This window comes from Barbus barbus (genome assembly GCF_936440315.1).
Source record: "Barbus barbus genome assembly, chromosome: 8".
Lineage (NCBI taxonomy): Eukaryota > Metazoa > Chordata > Actinopteri > Cypriniformes > Cyprinidae > Barbus > Barbus barbus.
Window position 1 is genome coordinate 17,283,805 of NC_136736.1, and position 16,504 is coordinate 17,300,308.

Below are 16,504 nucleotides of genomic sequence, written 5' to 3' on the forward strand. Positions count from 1 at the left end.
TGAGGATTCAGAGTGAGAGGACCTACATCGGTGAATTAAAGGTAATCTCTTTTAATTTGAACCTAATTATCTGATATTTTTGTTAGCTAGTCTTAATAATCGTTATTTTTTTCGTTATTGCATGCTTTTTTGTGGACTTTATTAGCTCATATTAACAACTTTCAGTAACACGTCTTAAACACAGCTCGTTATTTGAAGCTATTTCTCTTCAAACTAGTTACTTTCCGCTCGATATCTGTAAGTATCAGCTGTCTGGTCGCCTATGAAGTACTATTAATTAATTCATTTGTACAGGATTGTGCAGGTAAATTACGTTAATCTGAACTGATGATTGATCAAGATAATGCGTGACGTGACACAATTACATAATATGAAATTCAGTGACAATTTTACACAACATGTCAAATGGTGACCTCTTTTTTAATTTTGTGACTGTGACTGAATAGTTTTCATAAGATGTAAGCATAATTTATATGCTATCAAACGTGCTGGGCGCGCCACTTTCAAACTAGGCAGCACAAAGACACGGTTGCATTCACTCTAAAGAACGCGCAATCCAGTCAGATATCTGGCAGACATTTTGAAATCGGTTCTTTTTTTTGTACTTAGACACGGCGTGTTAAAAACACTGCTAGGAGTGTTGAACTCCACTCCAGTCAAACCTGTTGCCACGAAAATATGCGTGCTTATTATGGTGATTACCATAACGTTAATCTGTAAGCAGCAAATAAAACGGGCATGTTGAGGTGTTTTTTTTTAGTTGAGTTTGTAAGCCAGTAACTTACCCATCATTCCACGTCTGACAGGTATTAGTAATTTAAGAAGGCCATATATATTCTTGTTATACCATGTCACATTAAAATAAAAAGCATTACCTTATTGTCCTGATGTAAGAAAATGTACAACTCCTTAAGTCAAACTGTTAAGAATGATTTTATTTGTTTCATTCTTTTTGGAAGTGTCTCCCTTAATTTAAAACACAGTAAACTTGTTGGGGGAAGAAAAAATAGATAATTTTAGTTAGTTTTAAAATAACTAATATTGAATAGGTGTCTTACAATTAAACAAAACAAAACAGAAACACTGCATCTGTTTTTTTTTAATTGACATTTGATTGATGGAATAACTTTTTTCATTTTCCTTCCAGAATTCCAATAGATGAGCAGCTGCTATGCAGTGGAAATGTAAGGTTTGCATTTACACATCAGAAAAGAGGGCACAACTTCTTAAGCACTACCGCATAAGCCATGGAACATATTCACGAGTTGTTCCAATACCATGTCTCCATACTGACTGTCCGTGTGCTTTTAAGTCATTTAATGCATTAAAAGTACATTTATCAAAAATCCATTCCCAACAAAGAACTGCAGAATCAAGTAGTTCTGGTCATGTTACAAGTGCCATGTTTGTGACTTAATAGAGCCATGTAGCATGTCAGATTATTTTGCCCGTTTGCGTACTCATTTGAGGAATAACGAGAGAGTTAAATGTCCTTTCAAAGACTGTTCATTTGAGACAAACATCTACTCCACGTTTAATGCACATAAAAGTAAGGCACACCAGCACCACTGCCATGAACATTTTAAAGTAAAGTAAAAAGTCGTGACGTATTGTCAAGTATGGTGACCCATACTCGAAATTGGTGCTCTGCGTTTAACCCATCCAAGTGCACACACACAGCAGTGAGTAGTGAACAAATGCACACACACACACACACACCGTGAACACACACCCGGAGCAGTGGGCAGCCATGCTGCAGTGCCCGGGGAGCAATTGGGGGTTCGGTGCCTTGCTCAAGGGCACCTCAGTCGTGGTATTGAGGGTGGAGAGAGCGCTGGACATTCCCTCCCCCCACCTACAATTCCTGCCGGCCGGGGGCTCGAACTCGCAACCTTTCGATTACGAGTCCGACTCTCTAACCATTAGGCCACGACTTCCCCCAATTTTAAATTGGGGATCATGAGGGTGGTGATGGCGCAGTGGATAAGACACATGCCTTTGGTGTGAGAGACCTGGGTTCGAATCCACTGTGAGACACCAATGTGTCCCTGAGCAAGACACTTAACCCCTAGTTGCTCCAGAGGCGTGCGACCTCTGACATATATAGCAATTGTAAGTCGCTTTGGATAAAAGCGCCAGCTAAATGAATAAATGTAAATGTAAAATCATGTTAAGCACTCAACCTGGTCACACAGAAGATAATGCTCATCCGCTTGTTGACAGCTCTGGCAGTGAAGATGAGATGTTGCTGTTGCCGGAAAGAGAGGTGCAACAATGGGAGGTGCAAAGTCAGCCATCAAAAAACCCAGACGGTTTGAATTAAATTTCTTGCCAAACTTTCCGAACGGGGAAGGCGGCGAAAGTCAAGAGAGTATAAGAAAAGACCTAGTAGAAGAATGTAAAAAGAGGCCCCCAAACATGAGCTTGATTGGGAAGAAGATGGACGGTACATTTGCCCTGAGGCGTAGAGAAATAGTCCACTCTGAACCTCCTGTCTGTGAGATCTTGGAAAAGTGGCCAGCACTTTTCATGGAGAGGCAGGTTTGTTTCCTTTCTCTTTAAATCCTTGTTTTTTTTTTGTTTAATGAATTGTGTGTTTGAATGTTAACAACTCCATGTTTGTGCTTAGATCTTAGCAGAATTCAACCGCATATCAGGAAAAAATCTGACATCTGAGTTCTATGCTGCATTGGACACGCATTCTGCTCGCTTGATTGAAATATCCCAGAAAAAAGGAGGAAAGCAGGGAAAAAAACTGGATGAAATTTTGCAACAAGTTGATTCAACGGTATTTCTTTATGATGTCTTTGAATCATGATTTGCATATAATTGATATCTTTGACCTATAACTTGTCTATTTGTCTCTCCTTTTTCATAGTCATCCAATGTTACACATGTTCGCACTGCAGTGCTTCAGAGTCTTCCACTTCTTCTGGGGGATGACTCAGAGGAGTTTCTCAGGATGTGCTTTGTAAGTAATGTTATTGGCCTTTTGTTTTCTTAAAGGAGAAGTTCATTTCCAGAACAAAAAATTACAGATAATTTCTTCCGCACCTTGTCATCCAAGATGTTCATGTCTGTCTTTCTTTCTTCAGTCATAAACAAATAGTTTTTTGAAGGCAAACATTTCAGGAATTTTCTCTATATAGTGGAATTCAATGGTGCCTGTGAGTTTGAACTTATAAAATGAAGTTTAAATGCAGCTTCAAAGGGCTCTTAACAATCCCAACTGAGACAGAATATCTTATCTAGCAAAAGGATTTTCTAAAAAAAGGATTTAGGATTTTCTAAAAAAAATAAATAAAAAAAATAGCTTATATATTTCTTAACTTGTCCAGCTCTGTGTGAACTGTGTATTCCGCTTCATGACAGTTAGGGTATGTCGAAAAACTCCCATCTTATTTTCTTCTCCAACTTTAAAATCGTTCTACATTGGTGTTTTACCTTTTTTTGTAAAGAGTTTGATCTTTGCACATTCACTTTGTAAACACTGGGTCGGTGCTCCTGTAGGGCGATTTTGAAGTTGGAGAAAATGAGATGGGAGTTTTTCGACATACCCTAACTGTCATGAACCGGAATACTCCGAGTACACGCAGACCTAGACAAGATGAGAATTTGAGGTAAAAAAAAAGTATATAAACTATTTTTTTTTTTTTTTTTTAAATAACCAATCATTTCACTAGATAAGACCATTCTTCCTCAGCTGGGATCGTTTAGAGCCCTTTGAAACTGCATTTAAACTGCATTTTGGAAGTTCAAACTCATGGGCACCATAGAAGTCCACTACATGGAGAGAAATCCTGAAATATTTTTTCCTTAAAACAATTTCTTTACGACTGAAGAAAGAAAAACATGAACATCTTGGATGTTGAAGGTGGAGTAAATTATCTGTAAATTTTTATTCTGGAAGTGAACTCCTTTAAGCCATTTTGTTCTACACTAAAACTTCTTGGTGGTTTGCAGTAAGTACTGTATTCGTCTTTTCTGAAACAATTTTGTTTTGTGACATTGGTGATTTATCTCCATAACGAAAAGATAATGCTCTAAAATCTTAATGGTGGACCAAGCAGTATAAATACCATATTGTTAAAGTTCAATGTATTCCTAATTCAGTTGTATGAGGTTAATAATTCAGAACAATGTAAAAGTATAATGAAGTAGTCTACAGAATTTGTATATTCCAAGATGTCTAAATGCATGTAGTAGGTGCTGGTGAAAAGAAAACAGAATTTAAAAGAATAGTTCACCAAGTGGTTTAATATTTCTGAAACTATGTGTTTTGTTTTACAACTCTTAGACTATGAATCTTGTTATCTGTCTTTGTTGATCATAATGTTAACTTCAATATATCCTCTTTGAGGTGCGTGTCCCAAAATCATTGTTAGATAACTGTGGTTGTTAATTGAACTCTATTGGTTGTAACTTTTCCACCATAGTTGCTTTTGGGAGACGCATCACCATCAGTATGAATCAAACACAAGGACAAGTAAATGTTTTTTTTTGTTTGTTTGCTTTTTTACCTTTGCTCTTGATCTCCTGGTCAGTGCATGCTGCAGAACATTTGTTTGAATAAAGAAATTCACAATTCTCCTTTTTTCTTTTTCTACTTAGGATATAGATGTAGATGCTGACTTCAGCGAAGTAGATGTTGGCCTTCTCGCAGTTTTAACTGAAGACATGCCTGCCAAACGCCCTCAGAATGGACGCAACATGGGCAATCATTCTGGAGGGAAGAATTGTTGTGGATGATGTCCCAAATTTTCCACATGCTGTATGTCTTCTCTTTGCTTTGATCTATGCTCTAAATTTGGATTACCCAAAGACAATGAGGAACACATTTGATTTTATTCAGCGGGTGTTTCTTTCTTTGGGAGGGAAGAATCTCAAACCCAAGCTCCAGACCCTGAAAAATCAGCTTTTAAGCTAAACTTCTCACTTTCTGCCTTGGATGCTTGCATTGCCATGTTTAAAGTGTTCAAGATGTTAGCATATTGGCATATTTAATTGCACTAATTTCAGGTAGCCAGTGCATGGTTCAAGTAAGTAGTTACAGTCTTTGTTAGGTAGTTTAAAGCCTTTCCAAATGTTTGTATTTCAGGACTGTAAAGGCCCGTTTTATTTTTTATTATTATTATTTTTTTTTTTTTTGCTATGCTGCTACTGTTTGAAGTGCCTGTTCAGAAAATATGACAGCCCAATACTGTCTATTCAAGAAAGTGCTTAACAGAACACAGATATTTTGGAATAACATTTTTGTGTTTTTTGTAAAAAACAAAAAAACAAAACCTGTTTTTCTAAAAAATAAATGGAGAATTTTAGACTTGTTAAGTGCAGTCCATACTTGTTCAACTAATAAAATTTACGTTCACTTTACCTGAAAAAATTGTGGAAACCGATTGCATGTATTTTTTTCAGTCTATTAAAAAAGTCATGTTGAGATTAATAGCGTTGAATATGTTTGCAGAACACAATATAAAACTAAGTTAAGTTAATGAAATAAAGTAGTCTTACTATTAAATCCTAAGTAAGTTTAATAAATATTCTAGAGTATGTTAACTACAATTTATGTTAAACTAACTTCCTGTTTGTAATTTAATTTACTTAGGTTGTGTTTGTTTTCTTTACTTGCAGCTAATTATTAAGTTAGCTTCAGTTTTCTTTTTAAGTTTGCATTGCAAAAATAAGGCAATCGGTTTCCAAAGTTTTTCTAAGTAAGCTGAACTTATTAGGATTTACAGTGTGATAATTCTAACAGTGAACTGTTAAGTTTCCACAAAGAAGCTCTGCATTGGCCTGTTACATAATCTGCCATTAAAGGGGTATTAATAAAAATAGTTTTGTGGTCGTCAACGTGGGAACATTGAATGCCGACATTCAGATCAAATTTTGACATACATTTTGATATGAGCCAATAATCAATACGAGATTGTCTTGAACCACTTTTATTGGCCCGAGTAAACTCTAAATTGTTAGGGAATCTCTCCCTCCAAATGTCAACCAATTCAAACTTGTCTATTAGGTCTAATAGTGCAGGACTAGAACAAGCGGTCCTTTTTGGAGGATATCTGTCCAAAGAATTATTAAATGACACATTAAAGTTTCCTCCTAGAATGAAAAATGCATTAGGAAATTTATTAGACCAATACGTAAGCTTCTCATCTAATTTGTTAAAAATAAAATTCATTATTCAAAGAATTATTGTACCCATATATATTTCCGAGAATTACAGTTTGTTGGTTAAGTGAAATTACTAATAAATGAAAATGACCTAAGCTATCCGATTCTGACCCTAATATATCCCCACCAAATTTGTTTCTCAAAATCCTTACACCAGCTGAGTGTTCGGTGCCATGTGAACTCCAAATATCGTTACCCCACTGAGATTTCCACCATTTGTAATCATCAATAGTCGAATGACATTCCTGAAGAAAACAGAAATCAGATTTGTGTTATTTAGCAAACAAAAAAAGAGCTTTTCGTTTGACACTATCCCTATTAAAGACAATGACATGAACCATGAACAATATAGAAAAGAAACAAGAATAGAAAAGAACAATGTTTGAGTGAACCAAAAGAGTACACTCGGGTGTGTGTGTGTGTGTGTGTGTGTGTGAACTGACGCCACTTTGTAGGTGGATCGGCTGTTAGAGTGAAACTGGTTAGGAGCCAAGATGGCGTCTCGTTGAATAGACGTGGTTATTACACCTCTTCAGTTTAAGAAGAAATTTTAGTTAACAGGTCATATTATGCCCTTTTGGTGGGTTGTTTAGTTATATTCTTTTGATCGCTGATGTTAATACGAGTTGGAATCCACCTTCAGTTAGTTAACGGGCAAGAAACGTGTTAATAGGAACCTGCGTACCTCGTGGAACTTGGATAGGCGCTTGTATGAAGGTAAAATAATGCCATAAAGATTTGCATGCACAGGATAAGATTTGTGAAAGTGTACATAAGACTAAGCGTTAATTAAATTTGCATGCGCAAGAGCTTTGTAAAGGTGTAAATCACGTTTCAAGCGCAAAAAAATGATTTGCAGCATTTTGCTGTTACTTGTAAGTGTAATGCATGTATTGTGAAACTGCAGTGTCATACTAACACAAAATAAATATGATTTGCATTCTTATGACTTCCATTTTTCCACGCTTACACTTTTGGCACGGTTTTTATGCTAAAATACGGTCAAAAGCACTGCAAGCCTGTGAACAGTGATTTGCAAGCGAGAACAACAGTTTAAAGAACTGCGGATTGACTGCATAAAACCAATCTGTATGTGTAAAAAACAGACTGTTAAATGTCTAAATGACTTGTTGTGTATGTAGGGCAAAAAGTTCCCGAAATAATCCGATACGTACAGCTCCGTCTCCATTTACATGTAATAATCGTAATATGAGTTTACTTTATGGTCCGAATCCAGAGTCTCCGCATCAAGCTATAAAACGAGCATCTTCCATCCTAAGACTTGTGTTGCATTTCGGGGCAAAGCAAAAAAACATTGTCGAACAACAATATAAAATGCAAGAAACTATTAATTGGTTATTCTAAAATTAATTGTATTACAAATTATACTACAACTGGAAAATACTGGAAATTGATAAACTGTTCAGCGAGACGACGTAATGTCTCCAACAGTGCCTTTAGTCCCATTTAGCAACTTGTTAGCAACTGTCTTTTTTAAGAAACATAACAGGTTAAAAAAATCACGAGTGTGGTGTAACTGGTGTGTTTTATGTCGTAGAATAAAACGTGAAAGTATCTTGAGCTAGTCAAGTCAAGCCTTTATTTATGTAGCGCTTTTAACAATGCAAATTGTGTCAAAACAACTGCACAATATCAAAATAGGAAAATAGTGTGTCAATAATGTAAAATGACAATATTAAACACTAAATTTTCAGTTAAAGACATTTCATTGTTGAATTCAGTGATGTCATCGTCCAGCTCAGTTTAGTTTAAACAGTATCTGTGCAATCAATCGACGATATCGCTGACAATGAAGCGACAGCGGCAAGGAATCAAAACTCCACAGTTTTGACAAAATGGAGAAAAAAACCTTGGGAGAACCCAGGCTCAGTCGGGGGCCAGTTCTCCTCTGGCCAAACGAACCAGCAGTTTGTTCTAACCGCAGCAAAGTCAGATTGTAAGGAATCAACTGGTTCCAGTGGTCTTTTCCCGATGGCTGTTTAAGTGGTGGGGTCCTCACTAGGGATCTGTCTCTTGGGCTCATCTAGGTGTCCTGGTCTCCGCTGACGTTCAGGGCTGTAGAAATCATCTCTGGGTGCTGATCCACAATCTGATCTGGATACAAACTGGATCTGGTGACTGCAGTGACCATCTGGGCTGGATACGGACCTCGGAATAAGAGAGAAACAGACTAATATTAGCATAGATGTCAATCTTCTTATGATGTAACAAGTACATATTGTGTGTTATGGGAAGTGTTCCCGGTTCCGGTTGACCTAATTAATGCAGCCTAACAATCCTTTAACGGATTTGAATATTAGAAGCATATTAATGTGTCGTGTGTATGCCAGGTTAAAGAGATGGGTCTTTGATCTAGATTTAAACTGACAGTGTGTCTGCCTCCCGGACAGTGTTAGGTCGATTGTTCCAGAGTTTGGGCGCTGAATAGAAAAAGGATCTGCCGCCCGTAGTTGATTTTGATATTCTAGGTATTATCAAATGGACAGAGTTTTGAGAACGTAATGGACGTGGAGGAATATAATGCGATAAGAGCTTGCTCAAGTACGGAGGAACTAAACCAGGGTTCCTCAAATCTTTCCCTGGAGGGCCAATCTGCTGCAGAGTTTAGCTCCAACCCTGATCAAACTCATCTACCTGTGATTTTCTAATGATCTTGAAGACACTGATTAGCATGCTCAGGTGTGTTTGATTAGGGTTAGAGCTAAACTCTGCAGGAAAGTGGATCCCCAGATTTGAGGATCCCTGAGCTAAACCATTCAGGGCTTTATAAGTAATTAACAAGATTTTAAAATCTATACGATGTTTAATAGGGAGCCAGTGCAGTGTTGACAGAACCGGGCTAATGTGGTCATACTTCCTGGTTCCAGTAAAAACTCTAGCTGCTGCATTTTGAACCATCTGTAGTTTGTTTATTAAGCATGCAGAACAACCACCCAATAAAGCATTACAATAATCTAACCTTGAGGTCATAAACGCATTAATTAACATTCCTGCATTTGACATAGGTCTCAGTTTAGATATATTTTTAAGATGAAAAAAAGCAGTTTTACAAATGCTAGAAACATGGCTGTCAAAGGAGAGATTGTTATCAAATAGCACACCTAGGTTCCTGGCTGATGACGAAGAATTTACAGAGCAGCCATCAAGTGTTAGACAGTGTTCTAGGTTATTACTTTTGGGGGTTTTAGGTCCGATAATTAACACCTCTGTTTTTTTCCGAATTTAGCAGTAAGAAATTACTCGTCATCCAGTTTTTTATATCGACTATGCATTCCATAAATTTCTCAAAATGGTGTGTTTCACCAGGCCGTGAAGAAATATAGAGCTGAGTATCATTAGCATAACAGTGAAAGCTAATCCCGTGTTTCCTGATGATATTTCCCAAGGGTAACATGTAAAGCATGAAAAGTAACAGCCCTAGTACTGAGCCTTGAGGTACTCCATACTGCACTTGTGATCGATATGATACCTCTTCATTCACTGCTACGAATTGATGGCGGTCAGATAAGTACGATTTGAACCATGCTAATGCACTTCCACTAATGCCAACAAAGTTTTCTAGTCTATTCAAAAGAATGGTGTGATCAATAGTGTCGAACGCAGTGCTAAGATCCTGTAGCACTAAAAGAGAGATGAAACCACGATCAGATAAGAGCAGGTCATTTGTAACTCTAATGAGAGCAGTCTCAGTACTATAGGATGGTCTAAATCCTGACTGGAAATCCTCAGATATCATTTTTCTCTAAGGAATATAATTGTGAGGATACGACCTTTTCTAGTATCTTTGACAGAAAAGGGAGATTCGAGATCGGTCTCTAATTAACTAGATCTTTGGGGTCAAGTTGTTTTTTTTTTTAATGAGAGACTTAATAACAGCCAATTTAAAGGTTCTGGGGACAAAACCTAATGGCAATGACAAATTAATAATAGCCAAAAGAGGATCTATGACTTCTGGAAGCACCTCTTTTAGTAGTTTATATGGAATAGGGTCTAACATACATGTTGTTGGTTTAACTGATTTAACAAGTTTAAACAATTCTTCCTCTCCTATAGTAGAGAATGAGTGGAACTGTTCCTCAGGGGATCTATAGTGCTATCTGATGCGATACTGTAGCTGACGGCTGCATGGTTACAATTTGATCTCTAATAGTATCGCTTTTGGAAGTAAAATAGCTTGTGTGAACCACAGACCTTATTTAAGGGATTTAACAAAAATCCCATTCAAATAACCCATTGACTCTGGGACAATGGAACCGGAAGTGCTAAAATGCTAACTCGCTTCCGGGTTTTCGCCTACAAAGTGACATCATAGTTCCACCACTCTATAAACTACTTGCACAGCTAGTGTTTTTCTACTTATTATGGCTCGGGAGTGGTAGTGTTCAGTGTACCTACATACAGTTTCTCATGAGAACGCAGATTATCACTACATTTTAGGGCTGTCATTTCTTTTAAAAAAAACAATCATATTCTCTGCATTAACATGAATTATCTTCAACCTGCTGAAATACTCCTATAAATATATTTCCCTTCCCTTCTCTTCTTTAACGGAGGTATGTTGAGTTTGCTGTGTGTCACTGTAAATGAGTTTTTTGTTAATGTGCTGCGCAAATCGTCCGTTATTTCTGACACTTGATCAAGCCACTCTTTAAAATATGACGTCCTTTTCATGTCTTTGCATTGCCAGCCCTACTGAGTTTTTCAGAACAGGTATCATCGGGCTATCAAGACTCATCATTCTCTATAAAACCCGTGAACCAGTTTTAACTCTACAGCGAAAATAGCTCTATAGCGGCTGACCCGAAAATAGCAGTTATTATTTAATCACTAGTATAAAATCAAATCCCACACATTTAGCATATGCCTTTTTCCCACGCTGGTACGCAGCTTACTGTGCTTACAGCATTGTTTGTCTTGTATGAAAGGTAAGGAATATCACAAAGGCTAATAAATGTTATCATCTACATACCTCGGCTGCTATAGGCCACTAACAGATTTCATTTACATTTAGTCATTTAGCAGACGCTTTTATCCAAAGCGACTTACAAATGATGACAATAGAAGAATTCAAAAACAACAAAAGAGCAACATGCAAGTGCTACGACAAGTCTCGATTAGCCTAGCGAGGTGGGGGTTTTTTTTTAAGAAAACGAGTAGATGGAATATAGAAAAAAAGAAACCTAGTTTGTTTTAGTTTTTTTAAGAATCAAGTAGATAGAATAGAAAAAGAAAGCTAGTGTTAGTTTTTCAAGAAAAGCTAGCAGTTAGAGAATAAATATGCAATTGACAGAGGGTCAAGTGTGTGTGTGTTTTTTATTTTTTTTTAAATAGAATTAGAATAGAGAGTGCTAGAATTAGAGGGCCAAATAAAGATGGATGATGTGTTTTTTTTAGCCGTTTCTTGAAGATGGCTAAGGATTCAGCTGCTCGGATTGAGTTGGGCAGGTCATTCCACCAAGTGGGAACAGTTGTGATTTCAGAATCTATTCAGGACATTAATGTAATAAATAATTAGCAGCTTGCACTAAGTTTAACTGAAATCATGCCAGTTTCATATGTGTCAATTACACGAATCTGCAGATTCTGATGTCAGCGGAGAAAGAAGTCCTCAAAATATTGAATTCAACATGTTCATGTACCAACTGGTTAATACATAATTCAAAAAAGTGTGTTTTTAGCGGTCATACAATTAACATGACTGAAGAAAAGGATAAATACATTTGTGTCCAGACTGACATTAACACCAGGGCCACTGGACATGCTAATGACTTATGCTGACTCTCTAATTGATCTTTAGCAGCCGACCCCCCCTCCCCTCCCCTCAGGATCAGCCAACTGACAACCATCTGTTTTATGGACAAAAGTAAACCGGTGTCGGCATGAGACCAACTGCTGGAGGCTATGGACTACATTTTACATTTCTAAGGCAGCTCTTTGATGTAATTTTACCCTTGAGTGCTAATAAAAAAAGTGCACTTAATTTTAGTTTAATAATGTATTCTGAAAAGTTGCGTAGCACTGTAAGATATTGTTTATCTGAGGACCACGTCATTTTACATAAAAAAAATAAATAAAAAAAAACCCAACATGCTTTAAAGGCCAATTCACACTGCCCTGACCTTTTAAACTGGGCATCTGGATGCAGTTGAATTTAGAGGGCTGTACTGACCAAACATTAATGTTTCTGTGTTTGTAGGGGCAGTGTAGTTTAGCCTTAAAATCCACTGAACTTGGGCTGTAGAGAGGAGAGCAGGGCACACACATTTCATATATTCTAGAATGACAAATCTTAGTGTACTAGTTTCCTAGTTGCCACAACACTATTGAGAGGAAAAAATAGTGCCAAAATTAAAATTTCTTCATTTTTAATCTGTTTTTAGTGTTTATTTAAAACAAGACAAACAATATTGATATGTGTTTTGTTGCACTGTTCCCGTTTCCTTTGTTTCTATGCATTTTCTCTTTTGTTTCTATAGTAACTGATTATGTTCACCTGTGTCTGGTTTAAGTCTTCATTTAGTCTTTGTGTATATACAGTATAGCCCCGTTTCATTGTTATTTGTCCATTCTTGTCTTTGTTAGGTTGGTACGCCTAGATTATTTTATCAATATATTAATGGTTTCAACGTCAACAACATAAACGTTACTGCGCATGCGCACTTTTGTGGCCCTAACTTAACTTCCGGTAGACATCCAAATAGAATCAGTAACAACAGCCAGAGTAGATTATTTTTGATAACAAGCAAAATATGTTTGCTGCGTGAATCAGACAGACTGAGATGAAGCGATAACTACTTGTACCGACTTATTAAATATGCAAATTCATTCTCTGCCAGCAGGAGGCGCTTTATAGCGGGAGAAGTAGAGGTTTCCCCGAAAACGGCTGTTGGGCTGTACATTACACAAAGCAGCGCTGAGCTAACAAATGCTGCTTTATCAGGCATATAACATGCAAGATTAAATGAAAATGACATCGAACATTTTCTAAAGACAATCTTCCCTCAGAAATACAGTGATATAAAAACACCCGCGCCTTGTTTTGATTTTAAATGTGCATTACGTGCTCATGTTTATTCAACGAAGCCTTTTGGAAAATCGGTCAGTTTATCGTGGCGGGTAGCCACAAATAAATAAATGTATGTGAAACACATCCCACAGCACAACAACCGGAGCCCAACTTCATTACTCATCACTTTAACTTTAATTGCATTTGTAGCCGGCGCCACTAACCAGACCGATAAACAAACACAGACCGGAAGTTAACTTTGGGCCAGGCGCGTGCGCTTGATGAAACCTCAAGTCTATACCACTTATGAATTGATCCTCACTATTTTTGCCTGTAAACAACCTGTGACAGTCTGAATGTGTTTTATCTATTTGTCCATATTATGACCATAAACCATACTCAATTACGGTCAGCAAATATAGTATCACGCTTACAAAGATGCATGGCAATTTGTAAAACAAAATTCTAATATACACGGAACAAAATTATAAACAACACTTTTGTTTCTGCCCCCATTTTGAGCTGGTGAGGTGGATGGATTATCTCGGCAAAGGAGAAGTGCTCACTAATACAGATTTAGACAGATTTGTGAACAATATTTGAGAGAAATAGGCCTTTTGTGTACATGGAAAAGGTCTTAGATCTTTGAGTTCAGCTCATGAAAAATGGGGGCAAAAACAAAAGTGTTGCGTTTATAATTTTGTTCAGTGTAAGTAGTGCAATACCTTAGTTTAAAACAACAAACCAATATGGTACAGAACGACATGATAAAATGGGATCAGATGGCTGAAGATTCACCAGCTGAGCACAGTTATAGCTTTGACAGAGTGATCAAGTTCCAAATCCTGTTTGTCCAGCAGCTCCTCTGGTATCAACTTTAATGACTCTAAAGTCAGTGGACAACATAAAATTAATTGTTCGCTCAGGGAGTGGTTAACAGAGTAACAGAATACAAGTTGAACATTTAAGTGTTAAGTGAACGTTCCTTCACTCAAACCATCCATTCTGCAAATCAATGGGAATATACTTTGGAATTTATTTAACAAGTGCAATACCTATAAAATAATAAAGGACACTCACAAAATGTATAGTTAATATTATTAAAGAAAAAGAAAAGAAACTGCATCCCTATATTAGCCGGCACTAGTACTGTGTGACCCAGGTCTTTGGGGAATTGACAGTTTCCCTGAAAGAAAGAAAAAAAAAAAAAAAAAAAAAAAAGACAGAGAGATATCATCACAGATGGCCAGTCCATGGAAATACATTTACATACACTAGAGTATTAATTCTGAGCAAACAAAGCCCTGAATAATAATAAATGATCAAAAGGTAAGATTCAACAACAAAAACAACAAAACAAAAAAAAATACATTAGAGATACAGCAGATCACCGATAGTAGAGCTGTGGACATAACAAATGGTATAACACTCTTCCACATAACGCTCCTGCTCCCTTTCAGAATGTCTTTATGTTTACATACGTAAGATTTTCTCAGAGATTTCTCCACAACACTGTTTAGGACAGCACAAGACTCTTGAATAGAATTCAATTTAGCATTAATATTTGTCATGCTGGGTCCACAGAGTTCTGACAGACAGTCTGTTGGTAGTTTCATTAGAGGAAAGCATCCTCATCACCAGTTAAGTAGGTTGCTCCGTCCGAGTGTCATGAAATAAACTTGGCTCAGCCCTCCAGAGCGCACAGAGGCGAAGAACACCTAAAGAAACAAAGTGATTGCAGATGTTAAAATGACATAGCCACATAATTTACCATCAATAAAGGGTTTACCCCTCCTCAAAAAAATGTCACTGTTTATTCAGCCCTCATTCCAAACCTGATGCTTAAACCTGCTTAATTGAATGAGTGTTTTATCAGCAGGACAAAAATGGTAACACTATTTTATGGTATCTTTGTTCCACACTACATGTAATATAATATAATAATTAACATACATATACATATATATATATACACATATATATAACAACAACAACAGTAAATAATGCAAATTTAAATTACACGCTGATTGAATGATGCATGAATTGCATGAATTTTTATCAAAGCAACTCATAAATGTAAGTCACTAGCATGTATGGCTCCCACGTGTCTGTATGCACTCCTGACAACATCTAGGCATGCTCCTAATGAGATGGAATGAGCGGATGGTTTTCCTGGGAGATCTACTGCCAGAACGTGATCAGAGCATCAGTGATCAGAGATGGAAACTGGAGTCTGCGACTTGGACAGCTGACTCGAGACTTGACTTGGACTCGTGAGACTCATAAAAAACGGTATTCATTTGGTATAGGAGTTTATATGAATGTATCTCTGAGGGAAACTGGCTGTCTTAAAAAAAAAAAAAGTTTAGATCGTATTTTCTTTTCATCTTGCCTCCATATAATGCATATTAAAAGAAGTGTTCATAACCACAGTGCTGCTTTGTTTACAGCGGCAACTAAGGAAAGGATGTTTAATTGATATTCAAGCGCCACCTGCTGGCAGAGAGTGAATCTGCATTAATTCAGCCTGTCTGCTGGTTTGTTTCGTACAGATGTTTTATGTAGAATAGTTTCACAAAACTAAAATCAGACCATTTTGTTTTTGCTTCAAATTTCGAAATTATACAATCCAATTCAGATTAAAAACTGTCGTGCTGGATGTATGCAGCCTCTTTGTTTGGATTGTGTGTTTAAAATACAGTGGTTGCCTCAAATTTTAAATTGAAAAAGAGCACAGACAAAGCCTTAGTTTATATGAGATTTATTTCATTTGTGGAATTCATTTGATTAATTGGGGTTTGTTTTAGAATTTAGTTTTGTTGTTTGACATTTCAATTTTGAAATGTGCAGCATTTTATCTGACAATAACAAAATGTAAGACAAATTAGAATTTATTAAAAGTTTTTTTTTTTTTTGAGAAAATCATATTGTGAAATCAGTATTTCAAAACGGATTTAGCCTCAATAACTAGCTGAAAGAACTGTTGCTAATAAATAGAACAAAGACTTGAGACTTGACTTGGACTCCGCTTTAAACACTTGAGACTTGACCTCAGAGACTCATGAACATGTCTGTCAGTGAGCTTCTGGACAGTCTGTGGTGCTGCTTGGTGCCTTTGGATGCTCCGACACATAACATCCCAGAGGTTCTCAATTGGATTCAGATCTGGGGAATGTGAGGGCCAGTCATTGGGATCAGGGCCTTTCTCATGCAGAAACTGCCTACACACTCTGGTCACATGAGGCCAGGCTAGTGTCTTCTTCATGCACTTTAGACTGTGCAGGGAGACACACCAAAACT

General features: G+C 37.0%; 1 protein-coding gene across 2 annotated transcripts in view; it reads right to left on the bottom strand.

The window, feature by feature from the left end:
• Positions 1 to 12,576: 12,576 nt before the first annotated feature.
• LOC306873918 (mitogen-activated protein kinase kinase kinase kinase 4-like) overlaps positions 12,577 to 16,504 on the bottom strand; it is an 83,545-nt gene continuing 79,617 nt past the window's right edge. Inside the window, exon 31 of one of the 2 annotated variants that reach the window (XM_079423478.1) lies at positions 12,577 to 14,922. In XM_079423478.1, coding sequence (XP_079279604.1) covers positions 14,839 to 14,922 — 84 coding nt within the window. In that variant the 3' untranslated portion in view covers positions 12,577 to 14,838. The remainder of the gene's footprint in view (positions 14,923 to 16,504) is intronic. The other variant, XM_079423479.1, reaches the window with a different exon arrangement.